This window comes from Spermophilus citellus (genome assembly GCF_964194105.1).
Source record: "Spermophilus citellus genome assembly, chromosome: 2".
Lineage (NCBI taxonomy): Eukaryota > Metazoa > Chordata > Mammalia > Rodentia > Sciuridae > Spermophilus > Spermophilus citellus.
Window position 1 is genome coordinate 144,930,628 of NC_138183.1, and position 21,833 is coordinate 144,952,460.

At 38.3% G+C, this 21,833-nt stretch overlaps 2 protein-coding genes across 2 annotated transcripts; one reads left to right on the plus strand and one right to left on the minus strand.

Annotated features, from left to right (window-relative positions):
- Nucleotides 1-261: 261 nt before the first annotated feature.
- LOC308642736 (olfactory receptor 10G9-like) lies at nucleotides 262-1,197 on the minus strand (the record flags this gene model as incomplete). The annotated part of the gene is made up of 1 exon (XM_081281976.1): nucleotides 262-1,197. The coding sequence occupies one exon, from the start codon at nucleotides 1,195-1,197 to the stop codon at nucleotides 262-264; it is 936 nt and encodes a 311-aa protein (XP_081138102.1).
- A 13,039-nt stretch (nucleotides 1,198-14,236) lies between these two features.
- On the plus strand, nucleotides 14,237-20,817 carry LOC308641646 (olfactory receptor 10S1-like; the record flags this gene model as incomplete). The annotated part of the gene is made up of 2 exons (XM_081280289.1): nucleotides 14,237-15,162; nucleotides 19,821-20,817. The coding sequence occupies 2 exons, from the start codon at nucleotides 14,237-14,239 to the stop codon at nucleotides 20,815-20,817; spliced, it is 1,923 nt and encodes a 640-aa protein (XP_081136415.1).
- Between the last annotated feature and the right edge of the window lie 1,016 nt (nucleotides 20,818-21,833).

Here is a 21,833-nt window from a genome sequence, read left to right on the forward strand (position 1 = left end):
TTTCCATAAATCATATTTTTGATAAAGATGTAAATATACACATACATACATAGCAATACGGAATTATCCTTAGCAAACATAATTTAACATATTGTAAGCCTTCATTTTGAGTGTATATTTGGAGTCTTATAAAAAGAGACATACACAAAGCAGGGAAGACTTAAAAATATTTGAACAGGTATAGCCACAGAAAAACATGATCTTTTACAACTAAAGTAGAGTAGTGATTTTAAAAAAGTGAACATATCAACTTTGTAGCATTTACTGGCTCTGAGAATAGGCCAATTTGTCCTTCAACTTCAACAAAGCTTTCTTCACTTCCTTGTTCCTCAGGGTGTACACAACAGGGTTAAGAAGAGGTGTCAGCACAGTGTAGAAAACAGCAACAACCCCGTCCATGACGTCCCTGGAGCCAGGTCTCAGGTAGATGAAAACACAAGGCACAAAGAAACAAAGGACCACGATGCAGTGGGAGGCGCAGGTCTGAAAGGCTCTGTGTCTGCCCTCTGAGGTGCGGATCCTCAGGATGGAGCAGACAATGGACACATAGGACAGCACTATCAGCAGAAAGCAGCCCGAGGCCACCACCCCAATGTTCACAAAGATGACCATTTCAATGGCCGAGGTGTCTGCACAGGCCAGCTTGAGGATGGGTGGAGCATCACAGAAGTAATGCTGGACCTGGTTGGGCCCACAGTAGGGCAGGCGGAATGTCAGGGTGGTCTGGACTGCAGAGTGCAAGGAGCCACTGAGCCAGGTGCCCGTGGCCAGGAGGGCACACACTCTCCCACTCATCATGTTGGAGTACCTGAGAGGGTAACTGATGGCCAGGTAGCGATCATAGGACATGACAGTGTAGAGGAAACACTCGGTGCTCCCCAGGAAGTGGAAGGAATAGAGCTGGGCCACACAGCTATGGAAGGAGATGGCCCCACCGCCTGGGGTGGCCAGGGTCATCAGCATTTTGGGCACTGTGACAGTGGAGAACCACATGTCAATGAAGGACAGGTTGGTGAGGAAGTAGTACATGGGGGTGTGGAGGTGGGAATCCACCCTGATCACCAGCAGGATGAGGAGATTCCCCAGCACAGTGAGAATGTAAATGACCAGGAAGATGCCAAAGAGCATGGTGTCCAGCGCTGGAGCATGGGGAAGGCCTGTGAGGAAGAACGTTGTCACAAGGCTCCCGTTTGACATTTCCTACTCATAGTCACTCTCCCTGTGGACATATGAAGAGAATCCAGCCTTTAGCATTTCACTGAGAACTGAGAATCCATTCTCCATGTGGCACTTGCATCATCCATTATGAGAAATTCCAGAGTTGTACTCAATTTTGCTTGTTGTAAATCTTTGGTAATGTGTTGGGATGGTCTACCATCTCTGTGTCACATCCATGTGCACACATACAGATACACACAAATACATAAGAGGAAGAAAAGAGAAAAATCATTCTATTAGATTTCTTTTGATGAATTATAAATTAATTACAGCCCACTTAATGACATAAATCATATAAATTTATTTTTTTTTACCCTGTTTGCTAGTCATGTCATTTGGTGATGGATCTCATTGCATCTCTAGGATGCAATCTCCTGTGAGGCTCAGGATCCTATTCCCAGCTTTTTAAAGTAATTGTCATAATTTAAGTCTTTGCAGTTTAGTATGTTGTCTAGATTTTTTTGATGGTTTCGGCAGGGCACAGCAATTTAGGCTTCTAAAAGCCACACCAGGTTCTAAGAGGTCTTAGCCACCTGGCCTTCTCAAATTATTGCAGCACCTTCTTCAAAGCCAGAAGGAGAATCACTCTCCTTTTGCTGTCATTGTGTCATTTATTGATCACAGTCCATCACATGACACACTGTAGTAGCAATAGACAATGTTCCTATGTTAGACATGCCATCATATTCAGAAGCTTATGGCTCATTCAAAGATAGGTGATTAAACAGAGAGAGTACCCCAGGCAGAATGTCTTGCAAGTGGTTTGGATTCTAACTAGCAGGTTCTGTTTTCTCTCCAAGTTTCACGAGGAAATAGAGACAGACTTAATTCTCATTAGCAATGAATGTTTCTTAAATTCACAGTATACTTAAATAATTTTCTAGGTTCCTCATATGTTATCTGACATCACCAACATCACCTAGTTCACTGCAAAATTACAGACACTAAATAAGATGATACATGTAAAGTACTTACTGCATGGCTTGGCATGTCATAACTGTTCAACAAACTGTAGTAGTGATCATGTCACCTTGTGCAGCTTTACTACACGGTTGACTTTTTGATGTTAGATAGCAAGAGAATAAGTAAATTTTATGTGCTTCCTGAAGCAACTTCTCAATTTCAAAGCTAGATCTTGGGGAGGTGTTCCTCTTTGGTTGAGTTTCTGCAGTCACCACAACCACCTCCTTATATAAAGATTTTTTTCTGGTATCTCATAGCAAGTAAGAATATCAGTTACCCTCCATAGTAGAGTTTCCCACAGCCTCCCACATTTCACAGAAAATACATGGCCAATCCCCTGCTTATTCTCCATTTCATCATCCCTTATAGGATTTTAAAAATAGAATTTCACATGTACTATACCAGCCACCATCTGTGGGGTCAAGGACAGTTATACTTTATGCATGCTTCCATTTTAGATATCTAAATTTTCTAATATTGACTTTGTTAGAAATCACATATTGACTGCTTCTATACCTCTCATACTAATAAACCCAAACAATGCTGTAATACAAGAAGACAACTCTACCAAGTCTACTTTTTGTATTTAACACCTGAGACAGAAAAAGCAAAATCTATGTGAGCAGAGGGAGTCTACATCAGCTGGATGTCAAGAAAACATGTTATTTTTTTACAACTAATACATAAATTGTATTTTTTTGTTTAATACAAAACATTGTCTAGAGTTTATGATAGTTACTAATTCTTTTGAGTCAAACCTAATAAAGTAAAGTTTCCGTTATGTAGAAACCAGGATCTGCTCTTAGCAGAGATGAGATAAAATGTATTCTGTCTCTAAGGAACATAGCTTAAGCAACATGAAAGCTGTATTTTTTAAATATGGATAAAAATAGTGGAAACAGAACTATTATAACCACCAACATGAATGTCAGGACTTCAACAGTGAAGAAAAACGTGTAACTCTGAAATATTTACTGAATCAACATGACTTAACCAACAGAATAACTTTATTTTCAGATCTGATGAAACATGCAAATGTTCATCAGATGAAGTCCAAGGTAGGCTGAGGGGCAAAACACAAGAAAGCAGTCTCAGCCTGGGCTATGGGGGAGGAGGGACCAAAGTTTGACTTTCTTGTCTTCTGTAACAACGCAATAGCTACTTGGAGCCACCCAATTGCTGTGCCGATCCATTCATCTTTCCATCTTCTATCAAGAAAGACTAGATCACTAAAATGAGGGTGAAGTCTAGCAATGTCCAAGTAACATCTCAGTGAGTGAAATATGGAGGTAAACAAGGGATGGAAATCAGGGGAAATAAGTGAAAGCTCCATTTGTAAGAACTCACCCCATAGGACATGGCTCATTGTAGTTGTCAAACTTGCCTTAGTTTCTCCTATGATTTTCCCCTCTCTACGCTCCCCTCTCCACATGCACAGCCTCTACTTTGCAAGCTGTCACTCCAAAAACACATGCACTGTGTTGAGAAAGATGGGTCCATTTCTAACCAAACCAAACCACTGAAGTACAGAGAATGCAAACCAACCAGGCTAAATGTCAAAGAATTAACTTGACCTGGAGTCTCAGGGGACAAGATTAATTGTGGGTTTCCAGGTTCCCTTGATGAGCACAAAACAGGAAGAGCCCAATGAAGGTTTTTTCATAGGCTGCACATCTCCCTACCTGTTTCTTATTTGCACTCTCCTGGGATAGTTCAAGTCTTCCTGGAACTAATTTTAAACCTCAGAGGAGGGAAGTGGGACTTACCTGCCCCTCACCAGTGATGAAGAGATACTCACAATGGTTTCCTCTCAATTAAAATTGTTCAGAATCCCTATGAGCATCACTTGTTGGCACTCTCCTGGTGGATGTCACTCTTTCTCATCATCTTTCTATACAGAGCTACAAGATGCAAATTTCCAACTTTGTTGTTGTTTAGAGTCTCACACTCCCTTTTCCCAAAGAAGCATCTATATATATAAATAATGATTTCCCAACTGTATAAAAATAATTATATTTTAGTGCTCTCATAATTTTTATTGCTTTTTTCAAATGTTAATGAACACTTATATTACAAAACTGTATCTTCTTTTGTGAATTAACTTTTAGGAATTTTATTCATTTTTTTCTGTTGAGCTAATAGCCTTTTATTGCTTTGTCTGAACATTTACAACTTAAATTATTAATTCATTTGTTCTGTAAGGTAAAATATGTTTTCAAATTTAAATTTCTTTGCTTCTGTTGCTTTTTTATGATCTAGGAAATTTTATCAACCTATTCCTGTACTGTTTTTGACATTGGTATTTTGCTTAAGTTTTTTCTTACACCAAATATTTATTAGTCTTCATTCAAATAATATCTAGTTTTTTGAGTATTTTTCCTTTACTTCATTTGGAATTAATTTTACTTTAGATATGACCTACGGATATTTTAGATATGACATCAGGATTTTTTTGCCTCATTTATTAAATATTTTTATAGAAATTTGGTATAAGTTTACAACTATTATAATTTCTTTTTTTAGAGAGAGAGAGAGAGAGAGAGAGAGAGAGAATTTTTAATATTTATTTATTTATTTTTTTAGTTTTTGGCAGACACAACATCTTTGTTTGTATGTGGTACTGAGGATTGAACCCGGACCGCACGTATGCCAGGTGAGTGCACTACCACTTGAGCCACATCCCCAGCCCTATAATTTCTTTATAATAATTTGCTTTTGTACTCTATTACTTCATGATCAAAGAATATTAGCTACAAATTTTATCTTTTAAAATATAATAATTTCAACCCAATGTATCATGTCTATGTTTAGACTCTTGTGTTGTTTGGTTCTCATGAATTTTTGTTTACTTATTATAAAGACTGCCACGTTTATATCCTCAATCCATCTATATTTAATTTTTTGATGTATACTTGTGAAATAGCATCAGGATTATTTTTTCTTCTGAGTATTCAAATAAATGAAAATAATTTATTGAAGAAAACTCTCTTTCTTTACTGTAGGTCATCTTTGTTGTATGACTGTGTTTCAGTTTATTTATGCTTTATTCTCTTCCATTTTTCTATTTGTTTAGCATAATACAAATACTACACTCTAAATGACTATAGCTCCAAAGTCAATTTTCACATCTGATGTTAAGAGTCTTCCAGTTTTGTTATATTTCTTCAAGAATTACTTTGACCATTTGGGGGACCTATTCCAAATCAAGACTGTATGCACTATTGAGTCCACATATCTAGGAAAGGAGTTTTCCACCTCAGCACTATTAACCTTTTGGACCAAAATAGGCCTTGTCATAAAGGTCAGTTCTGTGCATTGTGGGAGTTCCTCAGTATCCCTGACCTCTAGCCAGTAGATACCAATTCCTGTGACCTCAACTATATCTCCAGATATTGCCAAATTACCCCTATAAGGCAAAATTGTTCCTAATCAAAATCCTCTGGTCTATAAAATTAATAGATGCTTTACTTCTTCTATAAAACCTTAACAAACATAAATCAGTGGGTACAAATGATAACCTAAATCATTTTACATGTAGTTGTAGAGCTTCTGTTATAATTTCTATACAGCATTTCATTGTGTGAATTTGCAACAATTTATTTTCACTCAGTGGTTAGATATTTAAAATTTTTCAACTTTTGTCTATTAAAATTAGTGTTGCAAAAATTTTCTGGAATACATGTTTTTGAATATAGGTGCAGATATAAACACTGTATATTTATGAAATTTCACTTGGCAAGCATATACTGTATATTATTTATATTTTCTTTTGGATGCACATTTGGATTTGTACACACACACAATTCTGTCAGATACATATGGACACACATACCCCCAGGAGTGGAATTTCTATATGATAAGCATCATTAAGCAGATACCTGCAATCACCTTTTCACCTGATATGACCTCAACTTCAGAACAATCCTACTGCCATTACCTTCTATTACATTTCTCTTCTGGCAAGTTTCTGGAGATCTTGAATCTCCTTCCACAATTCTGATCCCTTGACAGTGCCTTCATCCATTTCCACAAACCCAGCCAAACCCCTTTCATCTCCCAGAATATTTTACCCTCTGGTCCTCTTCACTGTATCATCCTCCTTCAAATTCTGAGATTCCTTTCAATCTCATAAATCTTACATATCCTTCCCCTTACTCCCCCTTCTGATTTTTTTTTTCATTTTTCTTTCCTTCCATTATTGGTAGCCCAACTAGGGAGCCTGCTTGGAATCCTGATAACCAGATGCCTTCCCACATGAGAAAAAAGTAAACAAAGTAAAACTGAATTTTATGTAGTTCAATTAAACTGGGGAGAAACAAAATGAGATTGCTTATTTGCTAGTCCCAAGAAATGGATATAATTAACACAAACTAAAGGCAGGTTTATACATATACAAATTCAGTTATGCTTAAGCAGAAAATACATCAGTCTTAATTTCCTTGGTTCTGTTCTCAGGATGAAGAACTTTGGGATGCAGAAAAGCAACTATCAGGAATTTGCTTTTTAATTTCAAAGGTAGTCTGTTTCACTTCCTTCCTTCTTTCCTTTCATCCTTTTTTCTTCCTTCTTTTTTCTCTTCAATTATTCTACTTCAAACACATTTACTACTTGCTTATTATTATATGCTAGACACTGCACTAGGTATGCTGTGTACCAATTTCACTTCACCTACCAGTGTTTGTGCTGAAGCCCCAAGGTCTCTGGTGCTAGAGCAGGCTATAGAATTGCCTTTTTATTTTTAAAGAGAAAGTTCTTGTAAATGTATTGTCATGCTGTGTGAAGTCCCACATAAATGCTCTTAAATACTATGCACCATTATCTCCCCAGCCTGAGAAAAACAGATTAAGCCTCAACCTCCCTGTTTCTTTCTTTTTTTCTCTCTAGTTATACATGACAGCAGAATGAATTTCATTTCATTGTACACAAATGAAGCACAACTTTTCATTTCTCTGGATGTACATGATGCAGTCACACAATTTGTGCAATCATACATGTACCTAGAGTAATGATAATGATGTCCATCTCATTCCACCATCTTGCCTACCCTCATGCCCCCTCCCCTTTGCCCAATCCAAAGTTCCTCCATTCTTCCTATGCTTCCTCACCCTATTATGGATCAGCATCACTTACCAGAGAGAACACTGGGCCTGAGATTTTTGGAGATTGGCTTACTTGGCTTAGCATGATATTCTCCACCTCCACCTGTTTAACTCTCTTTTCTACATGCACATCAGATAAAGCACTAATTTCCAGGATATATAAAGTACTCAAAAAAACTTAACACCAAAAAAACACAAATAAATCAGTCAATAAATGGACTAAGGAACTGAACAGATACCTCTCAGAAGAAGGCACACAATAAATCAACAAATATATGAAAAAAATGTTCAACATTTCTAGCAATTAGATAAATGAAAATAAAAACTACTCAGATTTTATCTCACTCCAGTCAGAACAGTAATTATCAAGAATACAAGCAACAATAACTGTTGGCAAGGGTGTGGGGGAAAAGGCATACTCATCTATTGTTGGTGGCACTACAAATTGGTGTGACCATTAAGAAAAGGAGTATAGCGTTTCCTCAGAAAACTTGGAATGGAATCACCACTTGACCCAGCTACACCCCTCCTTGGTCTATACCCAAAGGATTTAAAATCAGTGTACTATAGTGATGCAGCCACATCAATATTTATAGCAGCTCAATTCACAGTAGCTTAGCTGTAGAACCAACTTAGATGCCTTTCAATAGATGAATGGATAAAGAAACTGTTACACACACACACACACACACACACACACACACACACACTAGAATATTACTCAACATTAAAAGAGAATAGAATTACCTCTCCTACAGAATCCCCATGCCTCTCCCCAAAGGAGAAACTAACAAATGTTTTCGTCAGGTTGCAGAGAATGTTACGACCCTTCACAGGAATTAAAAAGTCCACTGTTATAAGCAAAGGAATTAATTGAATGTTGGATATCAGTTGAGGTTGGTCTCTTCTAATCTGCTCCTCCCACTCAAGTGTTGAGAGAGCTGGTAAACTGGATCTGCCCTCCCCAAGACTTGGCGTTTGCTGCTTTAATTTTTTTTCTTCTGCTTTTCCTCATAACACACCCTCTACCCTTCACCCTTCTGCTTCAAATGTGGAAGATAAGATAGCATCACTTTGGGAGAAATTTTCCCACCCCCTTCCATGTACCCATCCACATAGAAAATCAAATTGAGAGCAAAGGAAGGTCTAGGGTGAAAAACAACCACTTAGTGTCCCTAACATAGATTATAGTTCTTTCTTAAATTCCTAAGGCCAAGGATCCAAACTGGAATTTAGAAGCAAAGTCCTGTTTTAACCAAGAATTCCTTTGCCTCATATTATTATTCAGAAATATATGTTCCCATCAGGGATATCACAAAACAAAAATACTCTATAATGGGAGGAGTAAGTATATACAGTCTTAAATTCCTTTTGTTCCCTTTGTGTATGTAGAATTATTCACTAGCAAAACCCTAAATCTGATTTACTCACTACCATTAGGAAATACAAAAAAGCTTGGAAATTATGGCCATGCAATAGGAAAATGTACTAATAAGTACAAATCAAAAATACTTCTTACTGACTTTACATGATTCTATCAATGAAAAATGTCTCATTCAAAAAATAGATCATATTTCTGGAAGCAACCTAGATGCCCTTCAACAGATAAATGGATAAAGAAACTGTGGTACATATACACAATGGAGTATTACTCAGCATTAAAAGAGAATAAAATTATGGCATTTGCAGGTAAATGGATGGAGTTGGAGAATATCATGCTAAGCAAAATAAGACAATCTCAAAAATCAGGAGCTGAATGTTTTCTCTGATAAGTGGACGCTAATCCATATGGCAGTGGGGGGGTGGCAGGGGGGACATTGAATAAGTGGAGAAACTTTGAATAGGGCAAAGGGGAGGGGGGGCAAACAGGTAGGAAAGATGATGGAATGAAATGGACATCATTACCCTAGGTACATGTATGATTACACAAATGGTGTGACTCTACTTCATGCACAACCAAAGAAGTGAGAGATTCTGCTCCGTTTGTGTACAATGAATTGAAGAGCTTTCCACTGTCATATATAACTGATTTGAACTAATAAATAAATAAAGAAGTATGATGTCCAAGTTCTGGTAGAAGGTATTGGCAGAATAATGGTCAAGGTGCCCATTCTGATGATGAGAGTCCAGAATTCCTAACCCTGCAGCATTGCCACTTGATACTTAGTCTGGCTGAGAAAGGCCATGGAATTCAGGATTATGAACACTCACAGATCCAGAGGAGAAAATTGGTAATGGATCAAGCACAGAAGATGAGAAGAGATCTTGGCAGCCAGGCAAAGCTCAGAGGAATCTGGCAATAAGTAGCGATTAAGAAAGTCTATGAAATTGCTGATTGACCATTACAGAGGTCTACCATGGAAGCTTGATTAATATCATACAAATGGTGGGTAGATGAATAGAAATTCAATTCCAGATCTTTTTGTCTCAAATCAAAATTCTTTGTGTTGTAACATATGGCCTACAGCCTAAAGAAGAAATAAAGATATCATCAATTAAAATGCAAAAAAAAGAACAGACCATATTTCACAATACAATCCTTAAAATTATGCTTCTTTAAAATATTGTGCAATGTTGATTGATAAGAACTGTTTTAGCAAAGATTTATTGAGCAATAATTTGCCCAGCACTAGTTTAGGAATATTAAGTTCCTCTATTCCAGAAGCTGGATGAATCCATACCATTTACCTACATGATTTAAGTGACATTTTACCCACGAACTAAGTAGAATAACTTTCAGCATTTGCAAAATCCTTATTCTCTTTAGAACTCCATTGTTTCCAGTGTAAAATGAGGGTATGCTCTGGGTCATTTCTATAAAGGTCCATCCAGCTCTAATCTAAGTATGTTTGACTTTTAAGGGATTGCCACAGCTATAATGTTCCTACTTTCACTTCCTATTTGTACATGGATGATCTGATGTTTCTGCCAAAAATAGTGTATCTATTCTAAAGCGATGCTCTGGTAATTTGCTTCAAGTTAAATGAGAAGGTACATTTTTAAGTAAAAATATGTATTCATGAAGTATCTCTAGCTTTAAAGTTCTTTCAGATACAAACTGTACCTTAATGGGATAAATGAGTAAAGTATAATTATCACTGATTTATAGGTAAGAAAACTTAATTCCCAAGAAACAGAGGGAGCATCCTGATTCTTAATTGAGTATTTGCGCTTGGAAGGATCGGATGCTATAAGGACACTGCTAGCAACTAAGCAAACTTCCTGCAGCAGCCATAGTGCAGGGTTTGCTGCTAACAAAGCCCAATGCGACTTAATACCGTGCAGTAAGTTAATTGCCCCCAAAGGGTAAAGCAGAAGTAGTGTCAGCCCCCTAGTCTCCCACCCCATGGGGTCTACAGGAAAGAAGATGCTACTTGCCAGAAAACAAGAATCTGGAGGTCAAAGCCTAGGGACCCCACTGTCAATAGTTTCACAAGGCTATAAAAGGGAGGGGTGAGCCTAAAAGAACACAGAAATAACACAGTGACACAGCAAGAAGAGGCACATTAGGAGAACACCAGCAACCTGCTGAGCTCAAAACTGGGCCTCCATAAGGAACAGCAAAGAGCAAGACGAGGAAGCAGGCAATGGCCTCAGTGCAGATTCACACCCAGAGAGTTGTCACTGGGAGAGAAGGCTACAAAAGAAATGTAGAGGTATAGTAATGGAGATTTTCTGAGGTATATATTTATTAAATGTTAGAGATGTTGAGAGCAAAGAATGCAGCTGAGATCTCCTAATGGCATTGTGTTTGACAGGAAAGAAGTCTGAAGTCTGCTTTCAAAAGGCCAATATATATCTTGGAGTTGCCTGGACCAGATGGGTTTCAAGGTCAACCTCAAGCCTATTGGGTTTGAAAAGGCCATATGTGCAAATTGCTTCTTTTCCCATTACATAGATCAGTATATATGATATGTGGATAATATAATGTGATACTGGCTAAAATGTATGCACCAAATTGCTGAAGCTGTTTTAGTTGATAGTAGATAAATTGGGGTATTTTTCTGTCTTCCCAGGGGTAAAGATCTTATTTCTCTGTATACAGAACAATAAATTATAAACGTAAATAAAAACTGAGAATTCAAGGCAGCAGATAAATAAGAAAAAAAGAAATTGTGGTATGAAACAGAATTTGGAATAAAAGGAAAATTGATTTTCATTGTAGAAGAACAAAATTTTTTATATGAATTGGTATAGATCGAGAAGAGATTGGTATTTCTTTATTGGTGAGTCTACGCCTATCCCTCCACTCACTTTTAAATAAAAAATTGAAAGCATAAATTTTGAGAGAGTTGTACAAAATAATATAGCAAGTAAGTAGTGATGTACTAGTACTATAATTCATAAGATTTTCGAACTCAGATTATAATATCTAATTAATATATCTTTGATATTGTCTGCCTAGGTCATAGGGATATCCACACAGAGGGAAACTCATTTGTTCAATACTATTTGAGGATCTTTATGTGAAAATAATGCCATAAAATTGGAATAAAAAGAAAAAGAAAATAGTCCTTAAGGAACTCACACCCTAATGGGAAAAGTAGGCACACACAAGTAAATAGCACACATGTGTAAGTTGAAACATGCTTATGATAAGCCTGTCACAAACACAAATCCTCAGTACCATGGAAAAATTACATTTTATCATGTACAAACATGTAGAAAAGAACATAATCAATGTAGGGATTGGTTCCATGTACTTTTCAGACAGAAAAAAAGTACATGGAGGTTTTGGAACCCATGCCCCATGGACAGGGGCAGAATATTGTATTTAATTTGGGAGAATGAAGGAAAGGCCACACACAGAGCTTCCCAAACCAGAAAGTAAAATCTCACACACTTAAAATCAGTTAATGGAGAAATGTCTGTTCTGTTATTTTCCTTCGGTTCGATTTATGATTTGCATACCAGAGAGCTAGCTTATATATTATTTATTTCCTAAGAACACAAGAGTTCAAATTAAATTTCCTAATCTAAATGTGCCCAATGTAAAAATGTAGAATATACATTGAAATTAATATATTCACAATTTCTTAAGTTTTAGCTAAAATAAATCTATTTTCAAAAGTTCTATATAATTTAAAATGTTCATCCTATTTAAAATCCTTTAGGATAGTGAAGCAGTATAAAATTCCAGCCCCAAAGCACCTGATTGTATTTTCATTATTTCTGAATTGCTTTAGTCCATCTCTCCATCCACTATCCATCTGTCCATCTGCCTGTCTATCCATACAGTAGAGAAGAATAGATTGTATCTTAATACCATAGCTTCTAAAGTCTTACTGGGCTAAAAATAAAAACCCTCCTACTTATACTTGAAAATGCCAATTCCCTTTTTGATTTGTATCTACAATTGTATGTGGAACCCTGATAGCGGCCTCTATTTCATAGGATTGTTATAAGGATTGAATAAATTTATTTCCATAATTCACAGTAGCACTCAATAAACATTAAATACAATTTTCTATCAAATATGTGTTGCGGTCCTATACTGTCAGGCAAATTTAGTCTTCACATGGGTGCCTCAGTTCTGAAATGAACCTGGGTCTTCCAGTGAGTTGCGCCATGATAGATCAAAGCCCTTAAATTTGAAGCTCTACCACAAAGATCCTCTTCTCCTAGGACTAGTAGTGAACAGCATCAACCTCAGTGACAGCAAAAAATCAGGGAAGTGTCTGAAGAGTGTCAGAGCCCTGCACAGTGAGGTGTCATGTGGGGTATTCTTCCTAGTGCCATCTTCTCTCCTTCTCATGGTCACTTTACAAATTGGAGGCAAACATCCAAATGGCATGTTCCTTTCACAGAGGCTCAGAGGCAACTCAGAATCACAGGCTTCAGAGGTGTGACATGAAACAGGGCTTCCAGCTGGACTCCTAGTGGCCAGTGGAAGCGTGATGGCAGCCATGTCTACCATCTAGCTACTCTTTATCTTCTACCTGCACCATAGATGCCCATGGATCTGTCATTTACCATCACAGAGCCTACTTTTCCCAGTGACAAGTTGACTGGTAGGTTCTGAGTAATTTCTGGGACTCAGCACTTTTTGATAATCCTAAATAAGTGTTAAAACTTAATAGAAACTTAAAAAAATATCTCAAAATGTAGCTATAAAATCCATTTTGAAACAGGAGGCAATGTTTAGTGATTTCCTAGATGCTTCCTTGATTATCAACTTACAATGGTATGGCATTGCCCAAGTAGAAGTCCAAACTTACTGGCATACCCTGTGGGAACAAAGTCTTCAAATCCAGTGTGACCTACTTCTGCAGTCTCTCAGAACTCTATTCCACAAACCAGGCTATAACAAGACATGCATTTCCTATTTCCCTATACATCAGCCTCTTTAATCAGGAATGGCCTGCTCCTCTGAAGTCTAAAAAGTATCTATTAATCATTCAGATGCCACTCAGCTGTTGCCTGCTCAGTAAAGTTTTACTTTTCTTTTCCCCAAATGGTTATCATTCTTTGCATGATAATAATATGCTTTAATAAAACATGAAAGATGGTCCCCTTTCTTCCTGTCTCTCTCTTTTGTTCTCTCTCCCCCTACCCTCTCTCTCAAAAGAGTCAAAAAACAAACAAAATTTGGGGGCCATAACAGAAAATTTGAAAAGTAAAATTGTGAATAATGAGGTACCACTGTACATATAGTCAGCTAGCTTTAACTTCAAAGACCATTCTCTGGAATCAAGTAAAGTCCCAGAATCAAGAGCTGGGGGAATGAGAGGAGAAAAAAATGATAAAAGAGCAAGAAAGCAAAAGGAAGAACAAGAGCCAGAGAGAGAGAGAGAGAGAGAGAGAGAGAGAGAGAGAGAGAGAAAGAGAGAGAAGAGAGATTGATTCTCTTGTGACTATTTGAAAATGACACAGTGTAGATGTGCAGTGCTAAGAGATTTTACAGGAATAAAATCTTTCTTTCTGCTACTACTTTGGCAGATGTGAACAGCAAAGAAATGCAAAGTGGAAACCAGACCTCTGTGCTGCACTTCATTTTGGTGGGCCTGCACCACCCACCGCAGCTGGGGCTACCGCTCTTCCTTGCTTTCCTTGTCATCTACCTCCTCACCGTGTCTGGCAATGGGCTCATCATCCTCACTGTCTTGGTGGATGTCCGGCTCCACCGCCCCATGTACTGGTTTCTATGTCACCTCTCCTTCTTGGACATGACCATTTCCTCTGCTATTGTCCCCAAGATGCTGGCTGGCTTTCTCTTGGATAGTAGGGCAATCTCCTTTGGGGGCTGTGTAATCCAACTCTTTTCTTTCCATTTCCTGGGCTGCACTGAATGCTTCCTTTACACACTCATGGCTTATGACAGGTTCCTGGCCATTTGCAAACCTTTACACTATGCTACCATAATGACCCGGAGTGTCTGCAACTACCTGGCTTTTGGCACTTGGCTGGGAGGAACCATCCATTCACTTTTCCAAACAAGTTTCATATTCCGGCTGCCCTTCTGTGGCCCAAACCGAGTTGACTATTTCTTCTGTGACATCCCTGCCATGCTGCGTCTAGCCTGTGCTGACACCACCATCAATGAGCTGGTCACCTTTGTGGACATTGGCTTCCTGGCCCTCACATGCTTTATGCTCATTCTCACATCCTATGGCTACATTGTGGCTGCCATCCTGCGAATCCGATCAGCAGATGGGCGTCGCAATGCCTTCTCCACCTGCGCAGCCCACCTCACTGTGGTCATTGTTTACTATGTGCCCTGCACCTTCATTTACTTGCGGCCTGGCTCACAGGAACCCCTGGATGGGGTGGTAGCTGTCTTTTACACAGTCATCACACCCCTGCTCAACCCCATCATCTACACCCTCCGCAACAAAGAGATGAAAGCAGCTTTACGGAGGCTGGGAGGCCTCAAGGAAGTGCAGCCTCACTGACCTCACCCAGCATAGACATGGGGGGATACAGAAGTTCAAGGCAAGGATTGGACACCAAGTAATTGGGAAGATGTAAGACAGAATGAGAAAGAAGGATTCACACAGAGAGTAAAGGACTCCTAGGTAGGGAGTCAAAAGTTGGAAAGTTCCACATTGTAACTGTTCTCAAATAGGACTTTCTATGTCTCCCTTCATTACCACTGAAAACTTTGTTAACAAAGGTATCAGCTTGAAGGAAAGATCCAAGATAAGAAAACTTCAACACAAAAGTTCCATCTCTGTGGCATTCATCTACATGTACATGATAGCTTCTAATCCCTGTGTTGATCCTAATAATCTCCATGCAAATCATTTGATTTGAACTTGACAACAATTCTGTGACATAGGTATCATTATTCTCATGAAACTGTGGAGAAATTGAAATTCAAGGAAGTAAGTTGATTTTCCATATTTTCTTCTCTCTTCCTTTTAGCTTAACATAGGAGATAAACTTGTACTTCAACTTGAGGGAGCAATTTCACCTTAATATGAGGGAGTCTTTACATGTGCAATATGCCATAACCTGAATATATCTAATCTTCTAAGCTTGAACAAAGCTTCACTTTGATAAAAATGATATAGATATATCAAGAGTAACCTTCCTTGCTCTGCAAATATAAACCAGGTCTCCCTGAACTTCCAGGGATATTAATGAAGCAGATCATCTAAGATGGTAGGCTAGTATACATGCTGGCATACTCCTGCATTTGTTACATAGTTTGGGGGTATGAGTGTAGGGAAGGGTGCCACAGGCCATGTATCTGGTTACAAGATAATCAAAATAATAATAATCAAACTCATCTGAAGTACACCTAGATATATTTCTTCTAAGAATGTTGTCAGCATCTTAGTGGTAGTCCTTCACTCTTAGGACACCCTAAGTGCTAGAGATGCTTCTGTTGATGTTGCAAAAGTTCATGGGCAAATTCAGCCCAAAAGAATCACTATCTTCTACAGACTCAGTTTCATTTTTTAAAAAATATAATAGAGAATTATTGATTACTATGCACCAGAAACTTTCTAAGAAGAAATGTGTGTTATCAGGAAGTTCCCTCTCTATCTGTTTTAACAACAGAAATGCAAGTTTAAACATAAAAATATGCAAGAACAGTCAATTCAATTCAACTTAGCACAAATGAATTCAGTTTAAATCCAAAATAGTGACATTGTTGTCCATTCCAAATACATTTCTAATCTAGAGAAAAATGCATTTACATATGATGCAAAGAGATAAAATACATGACCAAAAAATTCATAAGAAGCTGTTGATATAATTAAGTGTCCAGTAAATATTACTCTGGAAAAGAAGACAGAGAAAGATATCACTAGGCCTGGAATTTATCAAGCTAGTTACTTGGAAAAATGTAAGATTGTAAATATAAGAAAATGTGAGGTTTGTAAGTCTTATAAGACCTTCACAGGAAACAAGCACATAGAATTCTTCATATGATAACAAGACTATGATATATAATGTTCAATCATTTACTGTCTTTTTTGGAATTAATGTAAAAATTTATGTTAATTTGATGGACAAATTTTTTTTTAAAATGCAATATTTGAAGTATTTTACAAAATCAATTCTGAGATAGATATTAGTAAAACTTTTTTGTTTTAAATATAAATATAAATTTGTCAGGCCTCTGGCAAGATAAAATCTTTTATAAAGGCAAAAGAATCAGAGTTGTCAACAGATCTTCAACGGAGCATACAAAGTGGCCAACACACAAAGCAAACCATCCATGGAACAATATGTTTCACAAAATTCAGTGAAACAAAATGTAACTTAATAATTTTATATTCTGTCAACGAATCCTTCAGAGAAGAAGGCCACATGATAGCAATGTTCAACACATGAAAACTTAAGGAATTTTGTATTTATCAGCCCTCTGGTGCAATCTATTAAAGAATGAACCTCAGTCAACCAAGCGATAACTGGGAGAACTTCAGCAAAAATATAATGAATAGTTTAATTTACCAAAAATATATACCCAAGACTAAAACAACCATAGGAAGAAAATTAAAGATTAATTTGCAAATGTTATATGTTCTGATGAAGTGGAAATATTTCAAGTAAAAAATGAGAGAAATGAGCCAGGCGTGGTAGCACACACTCATAATCCTTGAAACCCAGGAGGCTACATTATTGGACCACCAATCACAATATCCACATTTTAAACTTAAGGACAGTAGGAACAGAGAAATCAATCGTTATCCTTATCTTTCAGCTACTCAAATGAACATAGCTTCCTCTACTTATACTGTTCTATCTCAAAAGTGCTAATGAGAAAATAGAGAAATGTGTTTCTTTCCCTGTGTTCCCCATGGGGAGACAGGACACATAGATCACAAAAAATTCCAAAGCAGAACATGATTAGGTAATTATTAATAACTATCAAGATTTCTATTAGGCTTCAGGAATTAATAAATTAGTGTGAGGGAAAATATTTATAAGGGCTCCCTTAGGAATTAAGTTTCAAAATGAAACCTAGAGAATACATTTGGGGAGGTAGATATTAAAGCATTCCATTTATGTTTATCGTGGAATGCTATGATGGGATCAGAGAGAGATTGTGGCACATAGAGGAGAAAATGAATGAACAAATAGTAGCATTCTTGGCTAAGAAAAGTTTCTTTAGGGGACTTCAGGAGAAAGATTTTTATGATAAAAGAAATAGTTTATAGGTATTTTCAAAATATTACAAATAGATGCACTCTGTGTTATAGGTGCAGAGTTATAGAAAATAATATTCCTACAAGATATCCCCCTGAGAGAAACGGAGGAACAGTATGGTTCCAGAGGAGGGAGGGAAATTAGACAAACATTAAACCTCTCCCAGTATATCCTTTCCAGTAACACTGGGCAAACTCTCATTCTTTCCTGGGTTCACCACCAGCATCTCCACCAAAAGCAAACATTCACCCCTTCCCAACCACAATGGGTCTTGAAGGGAGGAGGTGGATACTGAAACACTGGGCCCTGGACTTTTACCCTTTCCCATTGCCCATGAATCCTGGAAGGCAAAAAGCAAATAGTGAAGCTCTGGATATCAATGGGTCCCAGAGGAAGGAAGACAAACAGTGAACACAGAGTTCTGAGCTTTTCCCAGTGACAATGAGTCTCAAACTTTTTACAACTGCCTTCCTGGTTAAAATTTTAACCTGCACAACTAGGTCCCGGACTGTCCAAACTATATGTCCACAGTCTCCTATGATTAATTCACCCTCATGGTAAACTATAAAACTCGGACTCCTTCGTAACCCAAGGACCATTTCCATACCCAGAAATGAGCCCTCCCATGCCTGATTGACTCTGCTGCAGAATAAAAGAAAAGCTTGCTGATCCCCTTGAGATCTGATTCAGTCATGGTTATTTGTATTTTCATTATGGTGCTGAAACCATGTTGGTTACTTTTGCTTACAATAGGCAGTGCAGATCAGTAAAGATGAAAGCTGTATTAAGCATGTTGTTATCAGAAAACTGACTAAGAAGTAGACTATAGAATTATTTGCTATATTAGGGAGTAAGTAAGAGAATGAACATAAAATGTCATTGTGAAAATCTAGGCATACAATAAACAAAGGCAGCTAGGCATGGTGGCCCACACATAATCCCAGATACTTGAAAGGCTGAGGCCGAAAGATTTTTCAAGGATAATATGGGCAACTTAGCAAGGCCCTGTTCCAAAATAAAAATATAAAAAGAGGTAGGGATGTAGCTCAGTGTTATAGCACCCCTAGGTTCAATCCTCAGCACCAAATAAATAAACAAACATAGGCTGTGCTAGGTAAAATTCATGGGCATTGAAGACACAACTGGGAGTGGGGGGAGGGGGGGGAAGTTTAAAGAAAATGTTCACATAATACAACATCTAATTAGGCTTAGGAGGTAAAGGACGGAATGAATCAAAGAGAAATCTTGTGGCCTAAAAGAAAGGAACAACAAGAAAGAAATAGGAAAACAATTCCCAAAAAATTTCAGACAAAGCTTTACAGGAAGAGCATGAAATGTACTGAACAAATTGTTCTGGTAATTATTCAGCCTACTCTCCAGGGCTTCACTGTCATACACTTGAGGGTTGTGGGCAACTGAAATTCCAGAGAACTCCCTCTGTGTGAGGGTTAGGTGGGGATGCTATGTTCCTGGCTGATGCAATAGCACTCAACATCTAGCCAAAGCTCTCCCAGGGTGAGATGAAACTCCCAGATGACAAACAATGATAAGAACCTGCTTGTGCACATCAAAAGCATGACTGAATAAATTAGGAGGGCAGAGGCATCACAATTCTAGAATATATACAAAAAAAAAGGATATACTCAATGAAAGCAGGACTTATAATACTTTTTTCTTATAGCCATAATTTAGGGATTATCTTTCTGAAAATAATCCTTTCAGTCCATTATGTGTTTCACAAGGAGTGCAGATTATTCTTTGAAAGATTTATTCTGAAAGAACAGGCAACAAGAAAACAGAAGAATAAGGCAAAACTTCAACTGAATTCTAACTTTTTCTAACTTATGGGAAAAACCACCATGGCATCACTAGACAGATAATGATATTAGGGGAAAGGTAAACAACTATTTACTCTATTAACTCAGTTTTGTTGCAGAGGTTAAGTACCTACTCTGTATGTGAGAAGATGAAAGTGAAGACAGAGTACCCTAACCAGACTGTGGTGAGCCACTTCTTCCTGGAGGGTCTGAGGTTCACAGCTGAACATCCTAGCCTCTTCTTCCTCCTCTTCCTCCTCATCTACAGCATCACCATGATGGGAAATCTCCTCATTCTCATAACTGTGGGCTGTGATCCTCAACTCCGTTCCCCTATGTATCACTTCCTAGGCCACCTGTCCTTCCTGGATGCGTGTTTGTCTACCGTGACGGTGCCCAAGGTCATGGCTGGCCTGCTGACTCTGGATGGGAAGCTGATCTCCTTTGAGGGCTGCACTATACAGCTTTACTGCTTCCATTTCCTAGCCAGCACTGAGTGCTTCCTGTACACAGTCATGGCCTATGACCGTTACCTGGCTATCTGTCAACCCCTGCACTACCCAGTGGCCATGAACAGGCAGATGTGCGCAGGGCTGGCTGGGATCACTTGGGCAACAGGTGCTGTGCACTCTGCAATCCATACCTCTCTCACCTTCCACCTGCCATACTGTGGGCCTCACCACATAGCCTATTTCTTCTGTGACATTCCCCCTGTGCTGAAGCTGGCCTGTGCAGACACCACCACTAATGAGCTTGTCATGCTTGCCAACATTGGCATTGTGGCTGCAGGCTGCCTGATCCTCATCGTCATATCCTATGTCTTCATCGCGGCAGCTGTGCTGCGCATGCGCACAGCCGAGGGCCGGCAGCGGGCCTGCTCCACGTGCACCGCCCACCTCACCGTGGTGCTCCTGTACTATGTGCCGCCTGTCTGTATCTACCTGCAGCCAAGCTCCAGTGGGGTAGGAGCTGGGGCGCCTGCAGTCTTCTACACAATAGTCACTCCCATGCTCAACCCTTTCATTTACACTCTGCGGAACAAGGAAGTGAAGCGGGCTCTCCGGAGACTGCTGTGGCCTGGTTCCCCGGAGTCTCCAGCAAGGGGCCCACCCCAGTAAGCGGAGCTGTCTTGCCCCGGACTTGCTTGCCAGGAAAACAGTTATTCAAGTGTCAAAATGAGCAGGGAAACTCATTGGAGCCAAAACCAGAATAACTGAGTTTCGGTCAGCCACGTTTTCCCTGCTTTGGCCTCAATGTCTCTATCATAAACTTATCACCCATTAAATGAAAGAACTGAATTAGTTGGTGTTTAGACTCTTCCAGAAATCTAAGCTCCATGACTCAAAGGTACGTGAATATGCTGTTCAAATCCTATTTTAGAATTTTTTATACGTTTTTGAAAATTATTTTGTTTGATGTAGAATACACATTAAAGAATTCTGAAAATAAAATACCATGCAGCTTAAGAGACCACATTGTTTTAGAATGAAAAAAATATATATATAACTGCAAAGAGAAAAATGACTTGCCCAAGGTCACTTAGAAAGTGCCATTATCTTATTTCTCCTACTCCAGGTATTAAGATAACTAAGATCATACTGATTAGTAGAAATACTATGGACTTGGAGATGACAAGTTTAATGCAAAGTTCTAATTAAAGCAATTTGCCATATAAGTAACAGAAGCTGTTTTCTGAAAATGAGTCCTTCAATTACTCTGGGATAAAAGGAACCTTGACTGCCAACCTGAAGAATTTATTATTCACCAGGCAGCATGCCTTTTTTTTTTTAATGCATTTCTTCTTTATCTGTAGAAATGTTCTTATCCTGAAAAGCCACTTTTTAAATGCTAAATCATGGGGAAAATGAAAGAAGATGGGGGAAAGGAGAGGCCATTCTATAGAACAACTAGTATAAGCTATGATAATATCCTAGACTTAAGAAAAAAATCATGGTTACATTCAGTGATGACACTGGAGATGGACAGGCATCCATTTCAAATGGATGGTGTCTAAGGAAGAAATACAGAACTACAGGAATGGGAATAGAAACTACAATCATCCTTGACATGCATAACCTTTTTGCTTTTATTTACATTTTCCAGATGTGGCCATCAAGACCTAGAATGGTTAAAT